A 22,523-nucleotide genomic window follows, 5' to 3' on the forward strand; every position below is an offset into this window, starting at 1 on the left:
TGCATAACTGAGGTTATTGATATTTCTCCCAGCAATCTTGATTCCAGCTTGTGCTTCTTCCAGCCCAGCGTTTCTCATGATGTACTCTGTATAGAAGTTAAATAAGCAGGGTGACAATATACAGCCTTGATGTACTCCTTTTCCTATTTGGAACCAGTCTGTTGTTCCATGTCCAGTTCTAACTGTTGCTTCCTGACCTGCATACAAATTTCTCAAGAGGCAGGTCAGGTAGTCTGGTATTCCCATCTGTTTCAGAATTTTCCACAGTTTATTGTGATCCACACAGTCAAAGGCTTTGGCATAGTCAATAAAGCAGAAATAGATGTTTTTCTGGAACTCTCTTGCTTTTTCAATGATCCAGCAGATGTTGGCAATTTGGTCTCTGGTTCCTCTGCCTTTTCTAAAACCAGCTTGAACAACTGGAAGTTCACGGTTCACATATTGCGGAAGCGTGGCTTGGAGAATTTTGAGCATTACTAGCGTGTGAGATGAGTGCAGTTGTGTGGTAGTTTGAGCATTCTTTGGCATTGCCTTTGGGATTGGAATGAAAACTGACCTTTTCCAGTCGTGTGGCCACTGCTGAGTTTTCCAAATTTGCTGGCTTATTGAGTGCAGCACTTTCACAGCATCATCTTTCAGGATTTGAAATAGCTCAACTGGAATTCTATCACTAGCTTTGTTTGTAGTGATGCTTTCTAAGGCCCACTTGACTTCACATTCCAGGATGTCTGGCTCTAGGTGAGTGATCACACCATCGTGATTATCTGAGTCGTGAAGATCTTTTTTGTCAGCTTCCTCAGTATCTGCCAACTGTGGAGAGAGCGTGAAATTTGATTTTTTTATGTGAATGCTTACCTCAAGTGATAGAAATAAATATTTAAAATCTTTGATGAACTAAAGTCAAAGTGTTAGCAGCTCAGTCGTGTCCGACTCAGTGATCCCATGGACTGTAGCCCACCAGGCTCCTCTGTCCATGGAATTCTCCAAGCAAGAATACTGGAGTGAGTTGCCATGCCCTTCTCCAGGGATCTTCCCAATCCAGGGATTGAACCTAGGTGTCTCCTACAATGTAGGCAGATTCTTTACTGCTTGAGCCACAAGGGAAGTCCTAATGAACTAAAGGCAATATACTTTTTCAGGTTTAAAGTTAGCTTGAAATAATACAGAATAAATTAAATTTTAGAGCTAAGGCATTTATCATTTTATACAGAAGTATTAAATCATGAGGATATATATTTTGTTATGTATTGCTAGACAGAAGATTCAAATGACAGCCAATTTGAAAATACTGAGCTACATAACAAAGCATTATTCAAGGATGCTAGAATTTTTGGAAAACCTTTTTATAATGGAAAAATTTGATCATATACAAAGGTAGAGAAAATAGTCTAAATAAATCCTTGTGTGTCCTTCAGCTATAGCTATTATGGCCATTCTTATTCCATCTATAGCCCGCAGCCGCATCTGGATTATTTGAAATAAATCTAAGATTTCATATTATTTCACATGTAAATATTTCAGAATGTATCTCTAAAAAATAAAAGCTTTTAAAAAGCTTAACAACATACCATATTTAAAATTTTTAATAATTCCTTAATACTGGCAAATATCCAGTCCATGTTCAGATTTTCTGATCTCTTTTTCTTTTCTTTTTTTTTTTAGTTGCTTTTTTTAAGTAGGATCCATACAGGATTTATACATTGCATTTTTAATGTTTGATGTTTAAATATCTCTTAATCTATAGACTCTCTTCCTTCCTTATTTATCCATTTATTTAATAATTTTTTTGTAATTTTTTATTGAAGAAATTTACTTTTCCTATAGCATTTCCCATAGTTGATGTTTTGCTGATTGCAACTGAATGGTGTCCTTTTAAAATGTTCCTCTGTGTCCTGTATTTCCTATATATTAGAACTAGAAACTTGAACAGGTTTTTTTTTAAGAATACTTTCTAGTTGGTATTTTGCCATTCCCTGGAGTATAGAGGAGTTGAAGTTAGGCCAGCCTCTTTTTTATCTTTACTTTGCTGTCAGACAGGACTATTCTGACCAATATTTGTTTATAGAAAAGCAGTCTTGCTCAATTATTTATGGTGAGCAGTCTTTTTGATATAGCTTCTCTGAATAAGACTAAATTCCACGATATTCATTCCTGCTGAGTAGATGGCCTCATATCAGAGCAGAGAAGCACGGCTCATGATTGGAATAAGACATCGGCTCCTCAGAGAACAACTTTAGAGTGAAAGAAATATGTAGAAGAGTATATAAAGCTCTATCCAGAAAATATTGGGTAATTATTATGATTCTTTTCTAAGCACTCTTTCACTGACTGCTTAGAGGATGTTTGTCCTGCAGGATAGAGTGTGGAAAAGAGCCAGGATGGTTAGGTTAATCTCTCTGTGGTTTATGACATCCCACAGTAAACCCCACTTCCCACTTGTTTACTCTGAAAGGAAAAGCCCCACCCACTTTAATGTGATGGTCCCTGGCCTCCTGTAGTGTGACCAACTGTGGATATTCTTCATCCTTTTAAATTGACCCATGACTAGACACTGGAATCTGTGTCTTGAAAGTGCAGGGTTGTCTATTCTCCTGGGAACGAAATCCCCTAATGACATCAACATTATTCATCATTTGCTTTAGTCCATATGTTACACACAAGTTTATTATTATACTAAAAATAATATTATATATACATATATTCATATATTTCCATCCTTAGAGGAAGAAGAGCATATTATACACACTTTTGTTCACAGTGCTTTTTTTCTCGATATATGCTGTTGAATAGTATAGTAGAATAATCTTTATTCCTTTATAACTTTGTTGAGATACAATTCGTATACTATACAATTCACCCTTTTAAGGTGTAAATTCAATGATATTTAGTATCAGAGCTGTACAACAATTACCCAATCAATTTTAGAACATTTTTATCATGTCAAAAAAGAAACCCTGAACCCATTAGCAGTCACTTCCCGTTTTCCCCCACATCCTCAGCCCCAGTCAACTACAAAAGACCAAACTAGCTCTGTAAATTTCCCTGTTGTGGACATTTCATATAAATGGAATCATATGATATGTCGTCCTTTGTGACTGGCTTCTTATACTTAACATACTGTTTTTAAAGTTCCTTCATGTATGGTGACTCAGACAGCAAAGAATTTCCTTCTGTGTAGGAGACAGGGTTCGATCTCTGGGTCAGGAAGATACCCTAGGGAAGGGAATGGCAACCTAGTCCAGTATTCTTGCCTGGAGACTTCCACAGGCAGAGGAGCATGGCAGGCTACAGTCGATAGGGTTCCAAAGAGTCGGACATGACTGAACAACTGACACTTTCGCTTCATGTTGTTAACATGTATTTCTACATGCTTAAACCTTTTTATTACTGAATAGTATTCCATTATACAGATATATCACATTTTGTTTTTCTGTTCGTCAGTTGATGAGCATTTGGGTTGTCCCTACTTTTTTGGCTATTATAAATAATGCTGGTAGGAATATTCTTATACAGGTTTTTGTTTGAAAATAAATTTTCACGTCTCATGAGTATACTTGTAGGAGTGCAATTGTTGGTTCAATGATAATTCTGTCTGTAACATTTTGAGGAAATGCCAGACTACTTTCCAAAGAAGCTATACCACTTTACATTGCCACCAACAGTGTATGAAGGTTCTGATTTCTCCACATTTGTACCAACACTTGTTATTATCTGTCTTTTTTGTATCCACTGTAGTGGATGCTTATTTCTGTTCACAGACATACTCCATTGGGTATGGAGTGGGTATATCACAGTTTATTCAACCAGTCCCCAGTTGATGAACATTTGGGTTGTTGCCATTCTTGTGCTGTTGCCAATCATACATCAATAAATAGCTTTTTGTTTATGTCTTTGCATTTTTTGTCAGTGTGTCTTTGGGATATAGTCTCAGAAGTGAGATTGCTACATCAAACAGTAATTGCGTATGTGAGTTTGCTAGATATTGCCAAATTTCTTTTCATAGGGTTTTAGCATTTTACATCCCTGTGGCAGTATATGAGAGTGCCTATTTCCTTACAGCCTCACAAGTAGAGTATGTTGTCAAACTTTTAGATTTTTGCTATCCTTGTAGATAAGAAATGGTATTTTATGATAGTTTTAATGTTTATTTATCTTACTATAAATAAGTTTGATCATCTTTTCACATAATCTTACTATAAGCAAGGTTGAACATCTGTATTTTCATATCACGTGTATTTTCATTTTTTAAACGGAGAATTGTTTAAAGGGTTTGCACTAAAGATTTCCCGCTCATAAAATTTGTTTGATAAAAATATTTGTACTATTTCACTGGAGAAGACAGTTTGGCTAATGTCTTTCTTAAACTAGTACAGTCGTGGTTCATTTAAGGAAATCCCCCACAAGTTGCTAATGCTACATTATCCATAAATGCTGCATTTATGGCTAAGAGCAGCCATCTGGGTTGTGTAAACATTTGCATAATTCTGGTGAATCAGATGTTTAATTTTCAATCTGCATTTCATTTATTAGAATGCCCCAATTATAATAAGTATTTTAACATTTTATTTTAAAAGTATGGATATTGAATTTAGATAGGATGATCTGTATTGTAGTTTTGGGAATAAAGCATTCTTGTTTTATTCCTGTGAAAGGAAACCAACCATACAGAAAAACAGCAGACTTAGTGTTAGCTTCTGGGTTTACCTAGAAGATATTTTCATTAGCATTTCAATGTTAGTTGACAAGATTTTAATATTTTTTTATTACTATTGCATTTCTGTTTCTCTGCTGATATATTCTATATTTTGCCTTCCAAAATGCTTTAAGGTTGCTATTTAATGCACATTGCAGGGGATTCCCTCATGGCGGTGCGGAGTGGTTTGAACTTGGTGCTTTCGCTGCCGGGGCCCAGGTTCAACCCCTGGTAGAAGGAAATGGCAACCCACTCCAGTGTTCTTGCCTAGAGAATCCCAGGGACAGTGGGGCCTTGGTGGGCTGCCGTCTATGGGGTTGCACAGAGTCGGACACGACTGAAGTGACTTAGCAGCAGCAGGGAAGATAAGATCCCACAAGCCATGTGGTGCAGCCAGATACATATATAAATATACATATATGTGTATATTATTGTTGTTGTTTAGTCGCCCAGTTATGTCTGACTCTTTGTGACCCCATGGACTGTAGCACGCCAGGCCTCCCTGTCCCTCAGCATCTCCCAGAGTTTGCCCAAGCTCATGTTCATTGCATCTCATCCTCTGATGCCCTGTTCTTCTGCCCTCAATCTTTCCCAGCATCAGAGACTTCCAATCAGTCGTCTGTATGCATCAGATGACCAAAATACTGGAGCTTTTGCTTCAGCATCAGTCCTTCCAGTGAATATTCAGAGTTGATCTCCCTTAAGATTCACTGGTTTGATCTTACTATCCACGGGATTTTCAGGAGTCTTCTCCAGCACCATAGTTTGAAGGCATCATAGTTCTTTGGCATTCTGTCTTCTTTACGGTCCAGCTCTCACAACCAAATGTGACCACTGGGAAGACCATAGCCTTGACTATATGGACCTTTGTTGGCAGAGTAATGTCTCTGCTTTTCAACGCTCTCTCTAGGTTTATCATTGCTTTCCTGCCAAGAAGTACGTGTCTTCTGATTTCATGGCTGCAGTCACCATCTGCAGTTATTTTGGAGCCCAAGAAGAGGAAATCTGTCACTACTTCCACCTTTTCCTCTTCTGTTTGCCATGCAGTAATGGGGCTGGATACCATGATCTTAGTTTTTTTAATATTTAGTCTTAAGCTGGCTCATTCATTTTCCGCCTTCACCCTCATCAAGAAGCTCTTTAGTTCCTCTTTGCTTTCTGCCATTAGAGTGGTATCATGTGCATATCTGAGGTTATTGATGTTTCTCCTGCCTGTCTTGATTCCAGCTTGTAACTCATCCAGCCCAGCACTTCTTGTGATGTGCTCACAAGAAATAGATTAAACAAACAAGGTGACAGCAGACAGACCTGTTGTACTCCTTTCTCAATCTTGAACCAATCATTTATTTCATACAGGGTTCTAACTGTTGCTTCTTGATCCGCATACAGATTTCTCAGGAGACAGGGGAGATGGTCTGGTATTCCCATCTCTCTAAGAACTTTCTTTTTTTCCCACAGTTTGTCATGATCTACATAGTCAAAGGCTTCAGCTCAGTCAGTGAAACAGAGATAGATGTTTTTCTGAAATTCCCTTGCTTTTTCTATAATCCAGTGAATTTGATCTTTAGTTCCTCTTCCTTTTCTAAACCCAGCTTGGACATCTGGAAGTTTTTGGTTCACATAATGCTGAAGCCTAGCATGCAAGATTTTAAGCATGACCTTATTACCATGGGAAATGAGTGCAATTGTCTGATGGTTAGCACATTCTTTGGTACTACTCTTCTTGAGAATTGGGGTGAGAGGATTGACCTTTTCCAGTCCTGTGGCTCCTGCTGGGTCTTCCAGATTTGCTAACATAATGAATGCCAAGGGCTTCCCTGGTGGCTCAGATGGTAAAGAATCTGTCTGCAATGCAGGAGACCCAGATTCGCTCCTTGGGTCAGGAAGATCCCCTGGAGAAGGGAATAGCAACCCATTTCAGTATTCTTGGCTGAAGAATTCCATGGACAGAGGAGCCTGGTGGGTTACAGTCCATAGGGTCACCAAGAGTTGGACATGACTGAGCAACTAACACAGCTATCTGGGGCCAGCATCCTGGCCCCATCCCTTTGTCCTTAGGGAATGGCAGCAGCTATATTGCAGGCATTGTTCTGCAATGAATGCCAAACCTTGATGGCATCATCCTTTAGGGGTTTGAATAGTTCTGCTGGAATTTCATTGCATCTACTAGCTTTATGGCAACCCACTCCAGTACTCTTGCCTGGAAAATCCCATGGACAGAGGAGCCTGGTAGGCTGCAGTCCATGGGGTCGCTAAGAGTCGGACACGACTGAGTGATTTCACTTTCACACATTGGAGAAGGAAATGGCAACCCACTCCAGTGTTCTTGCCTGGAGAATCCCAGGGATGGGGGAGCCTGGTGGGCTGCTGTCTATGGGGTTGCACAGAGTTAGACACGACTGAAGCGACTTAGCAGCAGTAGCAGCAGCAGCTTTATTAACAGCAGTGCTTCTTAAGGTCCACTTGACTTCACACTCCAGAATGTCTGGCTCTGGGTGACTAACCACACCATCATAGTAATCCAGTTCATTAAGATCTTTTTTATACAGCTCTTCGATGGATTCTTTTCATCTCTTCTTGATCTCTTCAGCATCTACTCGGTCTCTACCATTTTTACCCTTTATTGTGCCCATCTTTGGGTGGAATTCTTCCTTGATGTTCCCAATTTTCCTGAGGAGATCTCTAATCTTTCCTCTTTTGTTGTTTCCTTCTATTATTAAGCATTGTTCATCGAAGAAGGCCTTCTTGTCTCTTCTAGCTATTTTTTGGAACTCTGATTTTAATTGAATGTACCTTTCCCCTCTCTCCCTTGCTTTTTCACTTCTCTTCATTCTTCCGCTATTTGTAAAGCCTCCTCAGATAACCACTTTGCCTTCTTGCTTTTCTTTTTCTTTGGGATGGTTTTGTTCACCGCCTCCTGTACAATATTACGGACTTCAGGCACGTCGTTAGCTAGATCTAGTCCCTTGAATCTATTGGTTACCTCTACTGTGAATTCATATGGATTTAAGGCTGGCCTAGTGTTTTTCCCAGCTTTCTTTAGTTTAAGCCTGAATTTGCTGTGAGAAGCTGATGATCTGAGCCACAGTCAGCTCCAGGTCTTGTTTTGCTGACTGTATGCAGCTTCTCCTACATCTTTGTCTACAAAGAATGTAATCAATTTGATTTTGGTATTGACCATTTGGTGGTATCCATGTGTAAAGTTGTCTTTCGTGTTGTTGAAAAAAGTATTTGCTATGACTTGTGCATTCTCTTGGCAGAATTCAGTTAACCTTTGCCCTGCTTCATTTTGTTCTCCAAGGCCAAGCTTGCCTGTTACTCCAGGTTTATCTTGACTTCCTACTTTTACATTCCAATCCCTGATGATGAATAGAATATCTTTTTTAGGTGTTAGTTCTAGAAGATCTTCCAGGCCTTCATAGAGCTGATCAACTTCAGTTTCTTCAGCATCGGTGGTAGGGGCAGAGACTTGAATTACTGTGATATTGAATGGCTTGCCTTGGAAACAAACAGAGATCATTCTGTCATTTTTGATGTTGCACCTAAGTACCATATTTTTGACTCTTTTGTCGACTATATGGGCTACTCCATTTCTTCTATGGGATTCTTGCCCACAGTAGTAGATATAACGATCATCTGAATTAAATTCACCCGTTCCCGTCAATTTTAGTTCACTGATTCCTAGGACGTCGATGTGTATTCTTACTGTCTCCTGCTTGACCACATCCAATTTTCCTTGATTCATGGACCTAACATTCCAGGTTCCTATACAGTACTGTTCTTTGCAGCATTGGATTTTACTTTCATCAGCAGACACATCCACAACTGAGTGTTATATCTGCCTTGGCCTAGCCTCTTCATTCATTCTGGGTCTATTGGTAATTCTTCTCCATTCTTCCCCAGTAGCATATTGGATACCTTCACACCCAAGGGACTCATCTTTTGGTGTCATATCTTTTTGGCTTTTTATACAGTTCATGAGGTTCTCATGGCAAGTATACTGGGATGGTTTGCCATTCCCTTCTCCAGTGGATCACTTTTTGTCAGAACTCTCTGCTAAGATCTGCCCATCTGAGTGGCCCTGCATAGCATGGCTTATAGATTCAGAGTTATGCAAGCCTCTCTGCCATGACAAGGCAGTAATCTGTGAAGGGGATATGTGTATATATATGTGTGTGTGTGTGTATATAGCATACTCATACTAAATATAAAACTTGTGATAGCAGGTGGTAGGGCAAAGGAGAAGTTAACCTGATATTGAAAATTTAGCTCAGTCAGTAAAATCTAAAAAATACATAATTTCAGAAAATAATAGAAAGTTGATTGTCTCATTTTACATTCTTATTTAATGCTTAATTAGGCATCTATCATTTCTCGTAAAAAAGAAGCCAAAGCTGAGGAACTTCAAGAAGCAAAGGAAAAGTTAGCCAACCTAGAGAGAGAAGTGTCAGTGAAGACAAGTCAGACCCGTGAATATGACGGCACTGAAGTTTTGAAGGGAGATGAGGTAAGTTGAGATATCTAATGGGACGAGAATATGGTTATTGCTTTTGTTTGAAACCATTAATGTTTTTTACTTTTTAGCTTGTCAGTAATGGGATATTCATCATGTTGATGTTTGGTAGAAACCAACACAATTCTGTAAAGCATTTATCCTTCAACTAAAAAATAATTTTAAAAAAGAAAGATAAAAAAATAGGAAGTTCATTTATTTTATGAAACTTATTTATTTAAAACTGAAAACTCTGCGACTTCCCTGGTGATCCAGTGGTTAAGACTCCATGCTCACAATGCAGAGGGCGCAGGTTCAGTCTCTGGTCAGGGATCCCACATGTGCAACTAAAGATCCTGCATGCTGCAATGAAGATTCTGCGTGCCGCAGCTAAGACCTAATGCAGCCAAATAAATAAAATAAAAATAAATATTTTTTAAAAATAAGAATAAAACTGAAAGCTCTTTTCAGTAATACTGAGATATGCTTGATATATAATGACAGAGATTTTAGTGATTTTATGAAATAATGTTCCAAATTTTCACTTTTTAAGTGGATTTATATTGGATTTATTATAAATATTAGGTTATAAAAGTGAAACCAAATGAGTAGGAACTGTCAGGTAAGCAAATATTCATATTTTTTGATAAATATAATTCCATAAAGAGCTGAGAAAGTATTACTAAGTTGCTTCATCAGTAATGTGTACTTGGCCTGTGGGACTGGCATCATTAAAATGACTTCATTTAAAAATGCTTACAAATTTAAAAAATATAATTATGTCTTACATTGCTGTCTCTTTACATTTGGAACAATGATTTGGCAGCTCTTATTTTACTTATCCTTCTGTCAGACTCATGAAATGAGTAGGACAAGTAATATTGTCATTTATAGATGGTGGAAGTTAAGCATCAAAAATATAAACCCCATCTCCTTTTTATGAAGTTATCTCAAGAAAGAGTAAATAAATGAAGCAAAATATCTTGCCTTCAGCTCAGTGCTTTTTTTTTTCTTTTAGCAAAACAAGTGATAGGTCATATTTTAATTCATAAACATTGCATCTCTTTACCACCTCTAACAGCTTTTTTATGTTATATTAGCTACTGCTGCTAAGTTACTTCAGTCGTGTCCAACTCTGTGCGACCCCATAGATGGCAGCCCACTAGGCTCTTCTGTCCCTGGGATTCTCCAGGCAAGAATACTGGAGTGGGTTGCCATTTCCTTCTCCAATGCATGAAAGTGAAAAGTGAAAGTAAAGTCACTCAGTCATGTCCAGCTCTTAGCGACCCCATGGACTTCAGCCTACCAGGCTCCTCCGTCCATGGGATTTTCCAGGCAAGAGTACTGGAGCGGGTTGCCATTGCCTTCTCTGATATTAGCTACTAGTTCTCAGCAAAAGCTACTTTGAAAAGCTGCTCTGGTCCAGACCTCATTTTTGGCTTTGAAAAGTTATTGAATTCATACTGTTACAAATTGGCAGTGAATCTTCACTATGCCAAACACAAATGAATTGTTTGCATAGCACCACTTTCCTCTGGGGCTTTTGATTGTAGCTTCTCTATATGCCTTCTAGTTTATTGGGGAGGTAGAATTCATAAATCAACACCTGATTGAAAAACTTCTTTGGATTTTAACATCCACTTCCAGGGGAATTCCCTGGCAGTTCAGTGTTTAGGACTGAAGGCTTTCATTGCAGGGGGCATGGGTTCAATCTCTGGTCGGGTAACTGAAGACTGCCTGCCGAGTAGTGAAGCAAAAAAAAAAAAAAAAGACATTAACTTACAGATTGCTTTAAGAAATGGGAGTGTTTTACACCTAAAACAGCTGGAAAAAGAACTTAAAAACCCCAAAATTAGCAGAAGGAAAGAAATCATAAAGATCAGAGCAGAAATAAATGAAAAAGAAATGAAAGAAACAATAATAAAGATTAATAAAACTAAAATCTGGCTCTTTGAGAAGATAAAATTGGCAAACCTTTAGCCAGACTCATCAAGGAAAAAAGAGAGAGAAGAATCAAATCAACAAAATTAGAAAAGAAAAAGGAGAGGTTACAACAGACAGTGCAGAAATACAAAGGATGATAAGAGACTGTTATGAACAACTATATGGCAATAAAATGGATAACCTGGAAGAAATGGACAGATTCTTAGAAAAGTTCAATTTTCCAAGACTGAACCAGGAAGAAATAGAAATTATGAACAACCCAATTACAAGCACTGAAATAAAAACTGTAATCAGAAATCTCCCAAAAAACAGCCCAGGACCAGATCGCTTCACAGGTGAATTCTGTCAAGCATTTAGAGTAGAACTAATGCCTATCCTTCTAAACCTCTTTCAAAAAATTGCAGAGGAAGGAACACTTCCAAACTCATTCTACACAGCCACCATCACCCCAATACCAAAACCAGACAAAGACAACACTAAAAAAGAAAACTACAGGCCAATATCACTGATGAACATATATGCAAAAATCCTCAACAAAATTCTAGCAAACATAATTCAACAACATATTAAAAAGTTCATACACCATGATCAAGTTGGGTTTATTCCAGGGATGCAAGAAATCTTCAATATATGCAAATCAATCAATGTGCTACACCATATTAACAAACTGAAAGATAAAAACTATGTGATAATCGCAATGGATGCAGAAAAGGCCTTTGACAAAATTCAGCACCCATTTATGATTAAAACTCTTCAAAAAATGGGCATAGAAGTACCATTTACTCAACATAGAAAAGGCCATATATGATAAGCCCACAGCAAACATAATTCTCAATTGTGAAGAACTGAAAGCATTCCTCCTAAGATCAGGAACAAAACAAGGGTGTCTACTCTCACGACTATAATTCAACATAGTTTTGGAAGTCCTAGTTACAGCAATCAGAGAAGAAAAAGAAATAAAAGGAATCTATATCAGAAAAGAAGAAGTAAAGCTCTCACTGTTTACAGATGACATGATACAGATGACAAGAAAACCCTAAAGATACTATCAGAAAATTACTAGAGCTAATCAATGAGTTTAGCAAATTCACAGGACACAAAATCAATACACAGAAGTCACTTGCATTCCTATATACTAACAATGAAAAATCAGAAAGAGAAATTAAGGAATCAGTCCTATTCACCATTGCAACAAAAAGAATAAAATATCTAGGAATAAGCCTACCTAAGGAGACAAAAGAACTGTATACAGAAAATTATAAGACACCCATGAAAGAAATCAAAGATGACATAAACAGATGGAGAGAGATTCCATGTTTCTGAGTAGAAAGAATCAATATTGTAAAAATGACTGTACTACCAAATGCAGTCTACAGATTCATTGTGAACTCTATCAAATTACCAAAGGCATTTTTCACAGAGGTAGAACAAAAAATTTCACAATTCACATGGAAGCACAAAAGACCCCTAATAGCCAAAGCAGTCTTGAGAAAGAAGAATGGAGCTAGAGGAATCAACCTTCCGGACTTCAGATTATCCTGCAAAGCTACAGTCATCAAGACAGTATGGTACTGGCACAAAAACAGAACAATATAGACTAATGAAACAACATAGAAAGCCCAGAAATAAAGCCATGCACCTATGCTGCTGCTGCTGCTAAGTCACCTCAGTCATATCTGACTCTGTGCAACCCCGTAGACGGCAGCCCACCAGGCTCCCCCATCCCTGGGATTCTCCAGGCAAGAACACTGGAGTGGGTTGCCATTTCCTTCTCCAATGTGTGAAAGTGAAGTCACTCAGTCGTATCTGACTCTTTGCAACCCCATGGACTGCAGCCTACCAGGCTCCTCCGTCAATGGGATTTTCCAGGCAAGAGTACTGGAGTGAGTTGCCATTGCCTTCTCCACATGTACCTATGGGTACCTTATTTTTGACAAAGGAGGCAAGAATATACAATGGGGCAAAGACAGCCTCTTCAATAAGTGGTGCTGGAAAAACTGGACAGCTACATGTAAAAGAATGAAATTAGAACACTTCCTAACACCATACACAAAGATAAACTCAAAATGGATTAAAGACCTAAATGTAAGACCAGAAACTATAAAACTCTTAGAGGAAAACATAGGCAGAACACTCGATGACATAAATCAAACCAAGATCCTCTATGACCCACTTCCTAGAATGATGGAAATAAAAACAAAAGTAAACAAGCAGGACCTGATTAAACCTAAAAGCTTTTGCACAACAAAGCAAACTATAAGCAAAGTGAAAAGACAAGCAAAGTGAAAAGACAACCCTCAGAATGGGAGAAAATAATAGCAAATGAAACAACTGACAAAAGATTAATTTCTAAAATATACAAGCAGCTGATACAACTCAATACCAGAAAAACAACCCAATCAAAAAGTGGGCAAAAGATCTGAACAGACATTTCTCCGAAGAAGACATAGATGGCTAACAAACACATGAAAAGATGCTCAACATTGCTCATTATTAGAGAAATATGAATCAAAACTACAGTGAGATATCACCTCACACCGGTCAGAATGGCCATCTTCGAAAAGTCTACAAGCAATAAATGCTGGAGAGGGTGTGGAGAAAAGGGAACCCTCTTGCACTGTTGGTGGGAATGTAAATTGATACAGCCTCTATGGAAGACAGTATGGAGATTCCTTTAAAAAGTAGGAACAAACCACCATATGACCCAGCAATCCAACTCCTAGGCATATACCCTGAGGAAACCAAAACTGAAAAAGACACATGTACCCCAGTGTTCATTGCAGCACTATTTACAATAGCTAGAACATGGAATAAACGTAGATGTCCATCAACAGATGAATGGATAAAGAAATTGTGGTACATGTACACAATTGAATATTACTCAACCATAAAAAGTACCCATTTGAGTCAGTTCTAATGAGGTGGATAAATCTAGAGCCTGTTACACAGAGTGAAGTAAGTCAGAAAGAGAAAGATAAATATTGTATATCAATGCATATATATGGAATCTTAGAAAGATGGTACCAAAGAGTTTATTTGCAGGGCAACAATGGAGAAACAGACATAGAGAACAGACTTATGGACGTGGGGAGAGGAGAGGAGAGGGTAAGATGCATGGAGAGAGTAACATGGAAACTTACATTACCATATGTAAAATAAATAGCCAATGGGAATTTGCTGCGTGTCTCAGGAAACTCAGAGGCTCTGTATCAACCTAGAGGGGTGACTAGGGATGGAGAGGGAGATGGGAGAGAGGGGATATATGTATACCTATAGCTGATTCATGTTGAGGTTTGACAGAAAACAACAAAATTCTGAAAAGTAGTTATCCTTCAATTAAAAAAAAACCCAAACCAAGAAAAAAAAGAAATGGGAGTATTTTAAATGATACTTGGAAGCCAACAGAGTGTGCTTCATGATATCCTTGCTATCCAGGAAATAAAGATTAATTATGCAGCAACTTTGCTTTATAAGAGAACAGTCTATCTCCTAGCATTTTTATCTTTTCTTAGGAAAATACTGCCTGTTTGACAAATACCAATTGCTATGGCCATATTTGGCACTGAATAGTGGTTATAACTCAGTATTAAATATTCCCTCTATGCAAATGTGATGGAAAAGAACCTCGTGCCAAGCTATTAGCTTTTATCTTTGACAAATTATAGTGAATAGGAAAAGTATCTGATGACAGAAAAGAGCACATTTTTTAAGGGGAAAAAGATAATTTTGGATATGGATAAGGTCAACTTAATTTTTAAACAATGTTTGGTCAGAAACTAGAACAAATCAAGTAAATCATTTGGCAGTTACCTAAAAGAACAGAAGGTATTGGGGAACATTAAGCATAATTTTATTAAGAACAAATCTTGGTAGACCAATTTTGTTTTCTACTCTGATAAAGTGGTAGACCATATGGACAAAAGGGAGGAAGTTTGTTCTACTTAAAATTATATAATACAGCTGGACTTCACTGAGGTTTCATTTGGTATCACATGGTAATTGCCAAAAAATCATGTTCTTTGCCACCCATCTGTTAACACAGTTGGTGAGAGGGTATCAAGAAATGGTAGCATGGTGTTCAAAAAGAATATTGTGCCCAGAGTCACAAATAGAAGAATGAGGAAAGGTAGGGCTAACATTTATTGAGCAACTTTTATGTAAGGCTCTGTGCTAGATGATTTGCAAACATATATTTCCCTTCTTCTTGAGAGAGAGATTACTATTATTTCCATTTTTACAACTAGTTGAAACTCAGGAAAATTATAGATTTACACAACTAATAAGTGGCCACTCAGGATCTAGGTCTCTCTCACATGTTCCTGTTGACCTTAAGCAAATCACTTCTCCATTTATAAAATAATGGATGTCCAAGCTTCTGAGAAACTCAAAGGCTAAGTCAACATGTAACATCTGGCATCCAAAAGTGATCATTCCTCTGGGACCCATGTTGGTGCACCTGGAAGAGGCAGGGTGGCAGACTAGTTAAGTCATGGTCTCTATAACTTGGTCTGAGTGCACATCCTGGCTTTCTCAGCCTACTTACTAGCTGGGTGACCTTGGCCAGCTTCCTTAATGCTTAGAGAGAGTAAGTAACTTGCCTGAAGTCACACAGTGAGTTGCAGAGCAAGGATTTGAATCCAAATCTGAATGCCTCTGCAGCTGTGCTCCAAAATGAATACTGAACTATTCTTCAAGGTACTATTAGAATGAGTTAATTTTAAAATTCATATTTGACTCTGAATAGGACCACATTGTACACAGTCATTAACTGGAAACAATTGTTTGCTAGAAACTGTATGACAGCCATTTATTTGGAAATAAACCTTCATTCCTTGATTGTCCATATGTAGTTGTTTGACTAATCTTTTCTTGGAAAAATTGAGGAATGTGACTGTGTTAGGATGAATGTAACAAATATTATACATATAGTAATTTATATTCCTTTGTCATTTTTTTCTTTAGAGATCATTTAGAGTTCATTTTTAAAATTCAGTATCAAAGTGTGTATTTTGATGCTTCCTACTGCCATTAAAGTCAATATTCCAGATGTTACATTTTGTCTAAGAATTTTAGCTCTTCTAATTGCAGATGACAAGTGCTACAGGCATTTGTTCTTTACTAGATTTTTCATTTGTGTTCCTTTGATTTTTCTTATTAAAAAAGATGGGGACCTCCCTGCCCGTCCAGTGGATGAGACTCTGTGCTCCCAATGCAGGGGGCCTGGGTTCAATCCCTAGTCAGGGAATTTGATCCTGAGTGCTGCATCTAAGACCTGGAGCAGCCAAATAAATAAATATTTTTTAAAAAACAGGTGAAGAGCCTAAAAACACTTGTTTTTTTCCTGATACTTTGGTTAACAGTTTATTTTCAATGATTTACTTGGCAATATATAGGGGTAAGCACAGCAAAATCTTATTCTGCCAGACTTCTGACATAGGTAGGAATTTCTTGCACAGTTGGAAGTATCTTCTTAGTGATAGAGATTTTCTTGCCAGTGTAGTCTATCTTGATTTCTTTCTCTTCAAACAAGTGTTTGGTAGGTGATAAAGAGGTTAAGTTTAGAGACTACAGTTTTTAACATAGCTGAAAATTGATAATAATAATGAATCTCTAACTCTCCTTTATATTTTGAAGTTTTCTGTACTGGATTTAAGTACATAAAGTACATACATAAGTACATAAAGTAGAAGTCTCACTAAATGATATTCTCAAAGAATTTTGATTGCTTTCATCTCTGAGAGAAGTAACCCCCAAAATGCCATGGAACTTTGCCCTTGATCCTAACCTGCTTATTATTCTCATCAGTAATTTAAATTAATAATGTTTATTATGTAATTGAATGTGCCAGACACTATATTAGGTTTATTATGTACATTATCTCATTTATTCCACTGAACAACTCTATGAGATAGGTATGATTATTATTCCTAGTTTTTACAGATGAGGAAACCAGCACACAGAGGACTTAGGCTAACTTATCCAAGGTCATATTGCTAGTAAGTTTTGGCACCATGATTTGAATTGAGGTAGGTCGCACAGAGTCAGACATGACTGAAGCGACTTAGCATGCATGCATGCATTGGAGAAGGAAATGGCAATCCATTCTAGTATTCTTGCCTGGAGAATCCCAGGGACAAAGGAGCCTGGTGGGCTGTTGTCTATGGGGTCACACAGAGTTGGACACAACTGAAATGACTTAGCAGCAGCAGCAGTCTAGCTCCACAAACCTTAATAATTTTCACATGGCAGAAAGCTAGAAGGAACAGTCAGTCTGAGACAGGTGATAGCATTATAATTCAAAATCATCTTGGTAGTTAGGAGCCTTGTACTTAAGCAAACAAAATGCCATTAATGGGATTATAAATAATAATAATGTAGAATCTGAGTTTTATCTGCAGCTCAAAAATTATCCATTAGTTGTTGTTGCAGCCTGTATGGGAAGGGAGTTTAGGGGAGAATGAATACATGTATATGTATGACTGAGTCTCTTTGCTGTCCATCTGAAACTCACAATACTGTTAATCAGCTGTGCGTGTATGCTCAGTCGCTTCAGTTGTGTTCAACTCTTTGTGACCCTATGGACTGTAGCTGTTAATTAGCTATGCTGCTGCTGCAGCTGCTAAGTTGCTTCAGTCATGTCCGACTCTGTGGGACCCCAGAGATGGCAGCCCACCAGGCTCCCCTATCCCTGGGATTCTCCAGGCAAGAACACTGGAGTGGGTTGCCATTTCCTGCTCCAATGCATGAACATGAAAAGTGAAAGTGAAGTTGCTCAGTCATGTCTGACTCTTCGAGACCCCATGGACTGCAGCCTACCAGGCTCCTCCGCCCATGGGATTTTCCAGGCAAGAATACTGGAGTGGGGTGCCATTGCCTTCTCCCGTTAATCAGCTATACTCCAATATAAAATAAAAAGTTTAAAAAAATCATCCAGTTGTAATGCAGCTTTAAAAAGACAAAATGCTGAGAATTGCCCGACAGTCCAGTGGTTAGGACTCAGTACTGTCACTGCCAGGGCCCCAGATTCAATCACTGGTAGGGAAACTAAAATCCCATAAGCTACCTAGCTTGGCCAAGAAAAAAATTTTTTAGATTATACTCTGTTAATAAAAATGTAATATCCCATTTATGTGAAATTATGCTTAGAATATTATTTTACATTTTTGGCATCATGTTTTAAGAAAGACATAAAAACAAGCCAGAATCCAGATGAAGGTGACCAAAACAAATGAAAAGTCTGGAAACATTCATGTAAAGAATTCATTATGAATTAGCTGAGAACAAAAAGCTAGGATTATGGAAGGATCTGCAGAAAAGAGTTAAAACAGTGGACCTGAATCTGCTATTTTTAGAAAAACTTGCTTGCAAGATTGGCCCTTGGCTGGCATCTAGGAAGTTGGATTTTAGAAGAATTCCCACCATTCCTTGATAAGAGTGGCTCACATGCCTAAACTATATGTACAAAGAGTGTGGTTTATGTTGAACACCTGCTTTCCTTCTTGGAGTCTGGAATTTTGGTATGGGCTAGGCAGAATATGCCTACGTGATCAGCCCCCAGTAAAAACTCTGGGCTCTGAGTCTCTAATGAGCTTCCCTGGTTGGCAGCATTTCACACGTGTTGTTTTACCTCTTTGTTGGAGGAATTAAGGGAGAAGACTCTTGGAAGCTTGCCCCTGGTTTCCTCCTGACTTCACCCCATGTGCCTTTTCCTTTTGCTGGTTTTGCTTTGTACCATTTCACTGTAATAAAGCACGGCCAAGAGCATGGTTTTATGCAGAGTCCTATGAATTCTCCTGGCATATCATTGAACCTGGGGGTTGTCTTGGGGACCCCTGATTCAGATGGATTAGTATTACTCTTGTTTTGGGATGGAATGTTCTTGCTAGATCTATTAAATCCATCTAGTCTAATGGGTCATTTAAGGCCAGTGTTTCCTTATTAAATTTCTGTCTAGATGATCTGTCCATTGATGTAGGTGGGTGATAAAGTCCCCTACTATTATCATGTTACTGTCAGTTTCTCCTTTCATGTTTGTTAATATTAGCTTTGTATATTTAGGTTCTCCTGTCTTGGATGCCTCTATGACTGTTGTATATCCTTGTTGGAGTGATCCCTTTATCATTATGTAATGTCCTTTTTCTTTGTTTTAAAGTCTATTTTGTCTGATATTAATGTTGCTACCTCAACTTTCCTTTTGTTTCTATTTGCATTGAATACCTTTTTCCATCTTCAGATCAAGTTGAATTCAACAACATAGTGCACATCATACACCATGATCAAGTATGATTTATTCCAGGGTATATAAAATAATAATAATAAAATAATATTTTGAAAATCAGATTGTGCAACTAATATCTGGATACATTTTCAAGAAATGAAAAGCAAACAGCATACATAAAGCAGAAGTCCCCATTGATTACCTTCTACCTCCAGTCCTCAGACTCTTTGTCAGAGAGAAACCACTGCTACTAATTTTGTAAACCCTTTTAGTCCTTTCTTTGGAGAGAGACACAGATTGGATAATACTGCTTTGTGGGTTTTTTAAAATGTGAATGGTATTGTACTGTGTGTGTTGTGCGACTTACTTTTAATAACATGTGTCAGAAATTTTTCCACGTAAGTAAATGAAGAGGCTTTTCTCTAGAGGTTTAGAAAATCAGCTCTGGAGGCAGAACACCTGGGTGCAGAACCCAGCTTTGCCACCTCTCAGCTGTTCAACCTAACAGCTAATGTCAGTAGTTACCTAACTGCTCTGTGCCTCAGTTTCTTTATCTGTAAAGTGGGGACAATAATAGTACCCACCTTGTATGGTGGCTGTGAGGGCTAAATGATTTAATATAACTAAGCAGTATACAATAGTGGCTGGCTTATAGGAAGTACTTCATAAATACAAACTACAGTTATAATAATTATTGTCATGTACAAAATTTAATTGCTATATTGTGTTCTATAGAATGTACAATTTTTTTATTCCAACCAAGAGTGTACAAAAGGATCTGTTTCCTCTGTTATTTAAAACAGCACTTGATCCTCATTCTTTTGATTTTTTTGTCATTCTGACAGTATTATGTTTTAATTTTCGTTTCTCTTAAGATTGAACAGCTGTCCACATACATGTTTGGTCATTTATATTTCTTCTGTCATTTGCCCTTTTATTGTCTTTCTTCATTTTTTTCTAATGGAGTGAATGTTTTTTATCTCTTTATCATATTTTTACCTGGATTTTAGTTGTTAATCTGGATAATTGTTCTAGTCTGTCATCTATCTCTGAACTTTGTATATGCTGTCTTTTGTCACACTGAGGGTTTCCTCTCCTTTTTTCCAAACAGTTTTATTGGTATATAATTTATGATAAAGTACAAATTGTTGCTGTTGTTCCACTCTATGATAACTTCATATATTGGAACAGAATTTTAGTAATAAATGACCTTGGTTTTCCATAGTTTGAGGTACTATAAAAATGTTTACATAGAATTATCTTGCTTTATGCAAAATTCAGTGTCAGAGGAGATTTAAAAAGTGTTAGAGCAGAGTATAATAGTAAATGTTCATAATTATGAATCTGAGTTGTCAATAAAAGGTTGATGTGATCAGTACGATTTTAAGATAACAAAGCTGGAATAGCATCTCTCCCAGTAATCATACCATGTTATTATTTTCCCAGCTCACACCCCACAACACTGAAACATTCCCATACCACTCTGTTCACATGTGTTCCAAGATGTGCATGCTCAGTCACTCAAGTTATGTTCAACTCTTTGCAGCCTCATGGACTGTAGCCCTCCAGGCTCCTCTGTACATGGGATTCTCCAGGCCAGAATACTGGAGTGGGTTGCAATGTCCTCCTCCACATGGTCTTTCCAACCCAGGGATTGAACTCATGTCTCCTGCATTGACATGCCAACTGTTTACCACTGAGCCACCTGCAAAGCCTGTGTTCTAAGATACAGCTCATTTAAGATCACTTGTTAAATTTCTGCCTCCCCTAAGAAACCAGTAAGCTCCATTATGGCAGGGCCATATCTCTTTTTCGCCACCATTTACTTAATAGCTGGCATGTAATAAACACTTGGTAAATGTGTAGAAAACCTGAATAGAAGTGTATAATCTAATCTACATACAGATTTTTTCATTAGAAAATTGATAATATTTTAAAATGTTACGGCACTTCAATTGATAAGAAAAATTATTTTTATAAAGTCTTCATCCTAACCATAGTTGTTTATTATATGAAGTTATTTTTAAATACCTGATCAAAAACCTAAATTTGCCATTTAATACAGTAGTCCTCAGTCACTTCTTTTGTTAAATATGATCTTTACCCTTTCACGGGCAATAATCTGAGCTTGGTGACTTTGTCTCACTAATGGAAGAGCAGAGAATAGAGGCTGTACCTAGGGTAGTATTGCCACATGGCTTCCAATCTTTACCATCTTTGCCACCTTGATATCTCTGAATCTCTGCTTTAATTATTTGAAAAGCAAAACAAAAAACTAGCCACAGTGATTCAGTGCTAGTACCCTTCTCGGAGCTGTCATTCAAATGAATGCATGCCTTTTGAATCTGAACTTTTTTTATAGCAACAACTGAACCTTTGGTTAAGGTTGCATTGGCATTTCATGCATTGAAAGATCACTCCTGGTTTATGGTGTACGGGTTTAGAGTTCATTATATTTTCTTCCCTAACCGTTAAAAGAAGCTCAGCTGTTTTGCAGTTAATGGCTACTTTAAAAATGTGCTTGATCAAATAATATGTATAAGTAGCTTTAGAAAGAACCAACCGGCTCATTATACAGCTACTGACGGAAATCCTAGAGCTAAATTGCAAAGATTATGAAATCTTTAAATACTTCAAAGAGAAGCACAATGAAGATAAGGGAATCCTGGCAAGATTAGCTGCAGCTGTCAGATCCTGAAAAATTAGGAATCAAATTTTGACACTTGTAATTGAATCATCCACCCTTCTAAGTGAGTCCAGGCAAACTTGTGATATTTTTAGAACCTTTCAAATCACATTACCCTCTTTAGAGTTCATAGCAGGACTTGAGGCCCCTAAAATTTCCCAGGAGATGGAACAAAACAGAATCAAATAAATTTGCCTCATTTCACTGCAATAGAAGGTAGACTATTATATATGCAGTCCATGTAATCCCACATCTTTAACTCCAAATGTGAAAACTTTTCATAGAAAATTTTTTTGAGAGTTAACTGCTTGGACAGCAGTTGAAAACCCCATTAGAGATATAGTAACAGCTGTGTGGTGGTGATTTGATTTATAATAGAAGCACGGAGACCTTGGATGATATGATTAACTGTGTTTCCCAGATGGATATTCCTATGCCACAAGTTTTTATTAAGACAGATTTCTACTAGCATATATCACATTGCTTATTA

At 37.6% G+C, this 22,523-nt stretch overlaps 1 protein-coding gene across 3 annotated transcripts in view; it reads left to right on the plus strand.

The window, feature by feature from the left end:
• IFT81 (intraflagellar transport 81) overlaps positions 1-22,523 on the plus strand; it is a 164,878-nt gene that overhangs the window by 78,352 nt on the left and 64,003 nt on the right. For all 3 annotated transcript variants that reach the window (XM_010841349.1, XM_010841351.1, XM_010841350.1), the window contains exon 12: positions 9,054-9,200. In XM_010841349.1, coding sequence (XP_010839651.1) covers positions 9,054-9,200 — 147 coding nt within the window. The remainder of the gene's footprint in view (positions 1-9,053; positions 9,201-22,523) is intronic.

The sequence above is a fragment of the Bison bison genome, unplaced genomic scaffold, assembly GCF_000754665.1.
Source record: "Bison bison bison isolate TAMUID 2011002044 unplaced genomic scaffold, Bison_UMD1.0 scf7180017864160, whole genome shotgun sequence".
In the NCBI taxonomy this organism is placed as follows: Eukaryota; Metazoa; Chordata; class Mammalia; order Artiodactyla; family Bovidae; genus Bison; species Bison bison.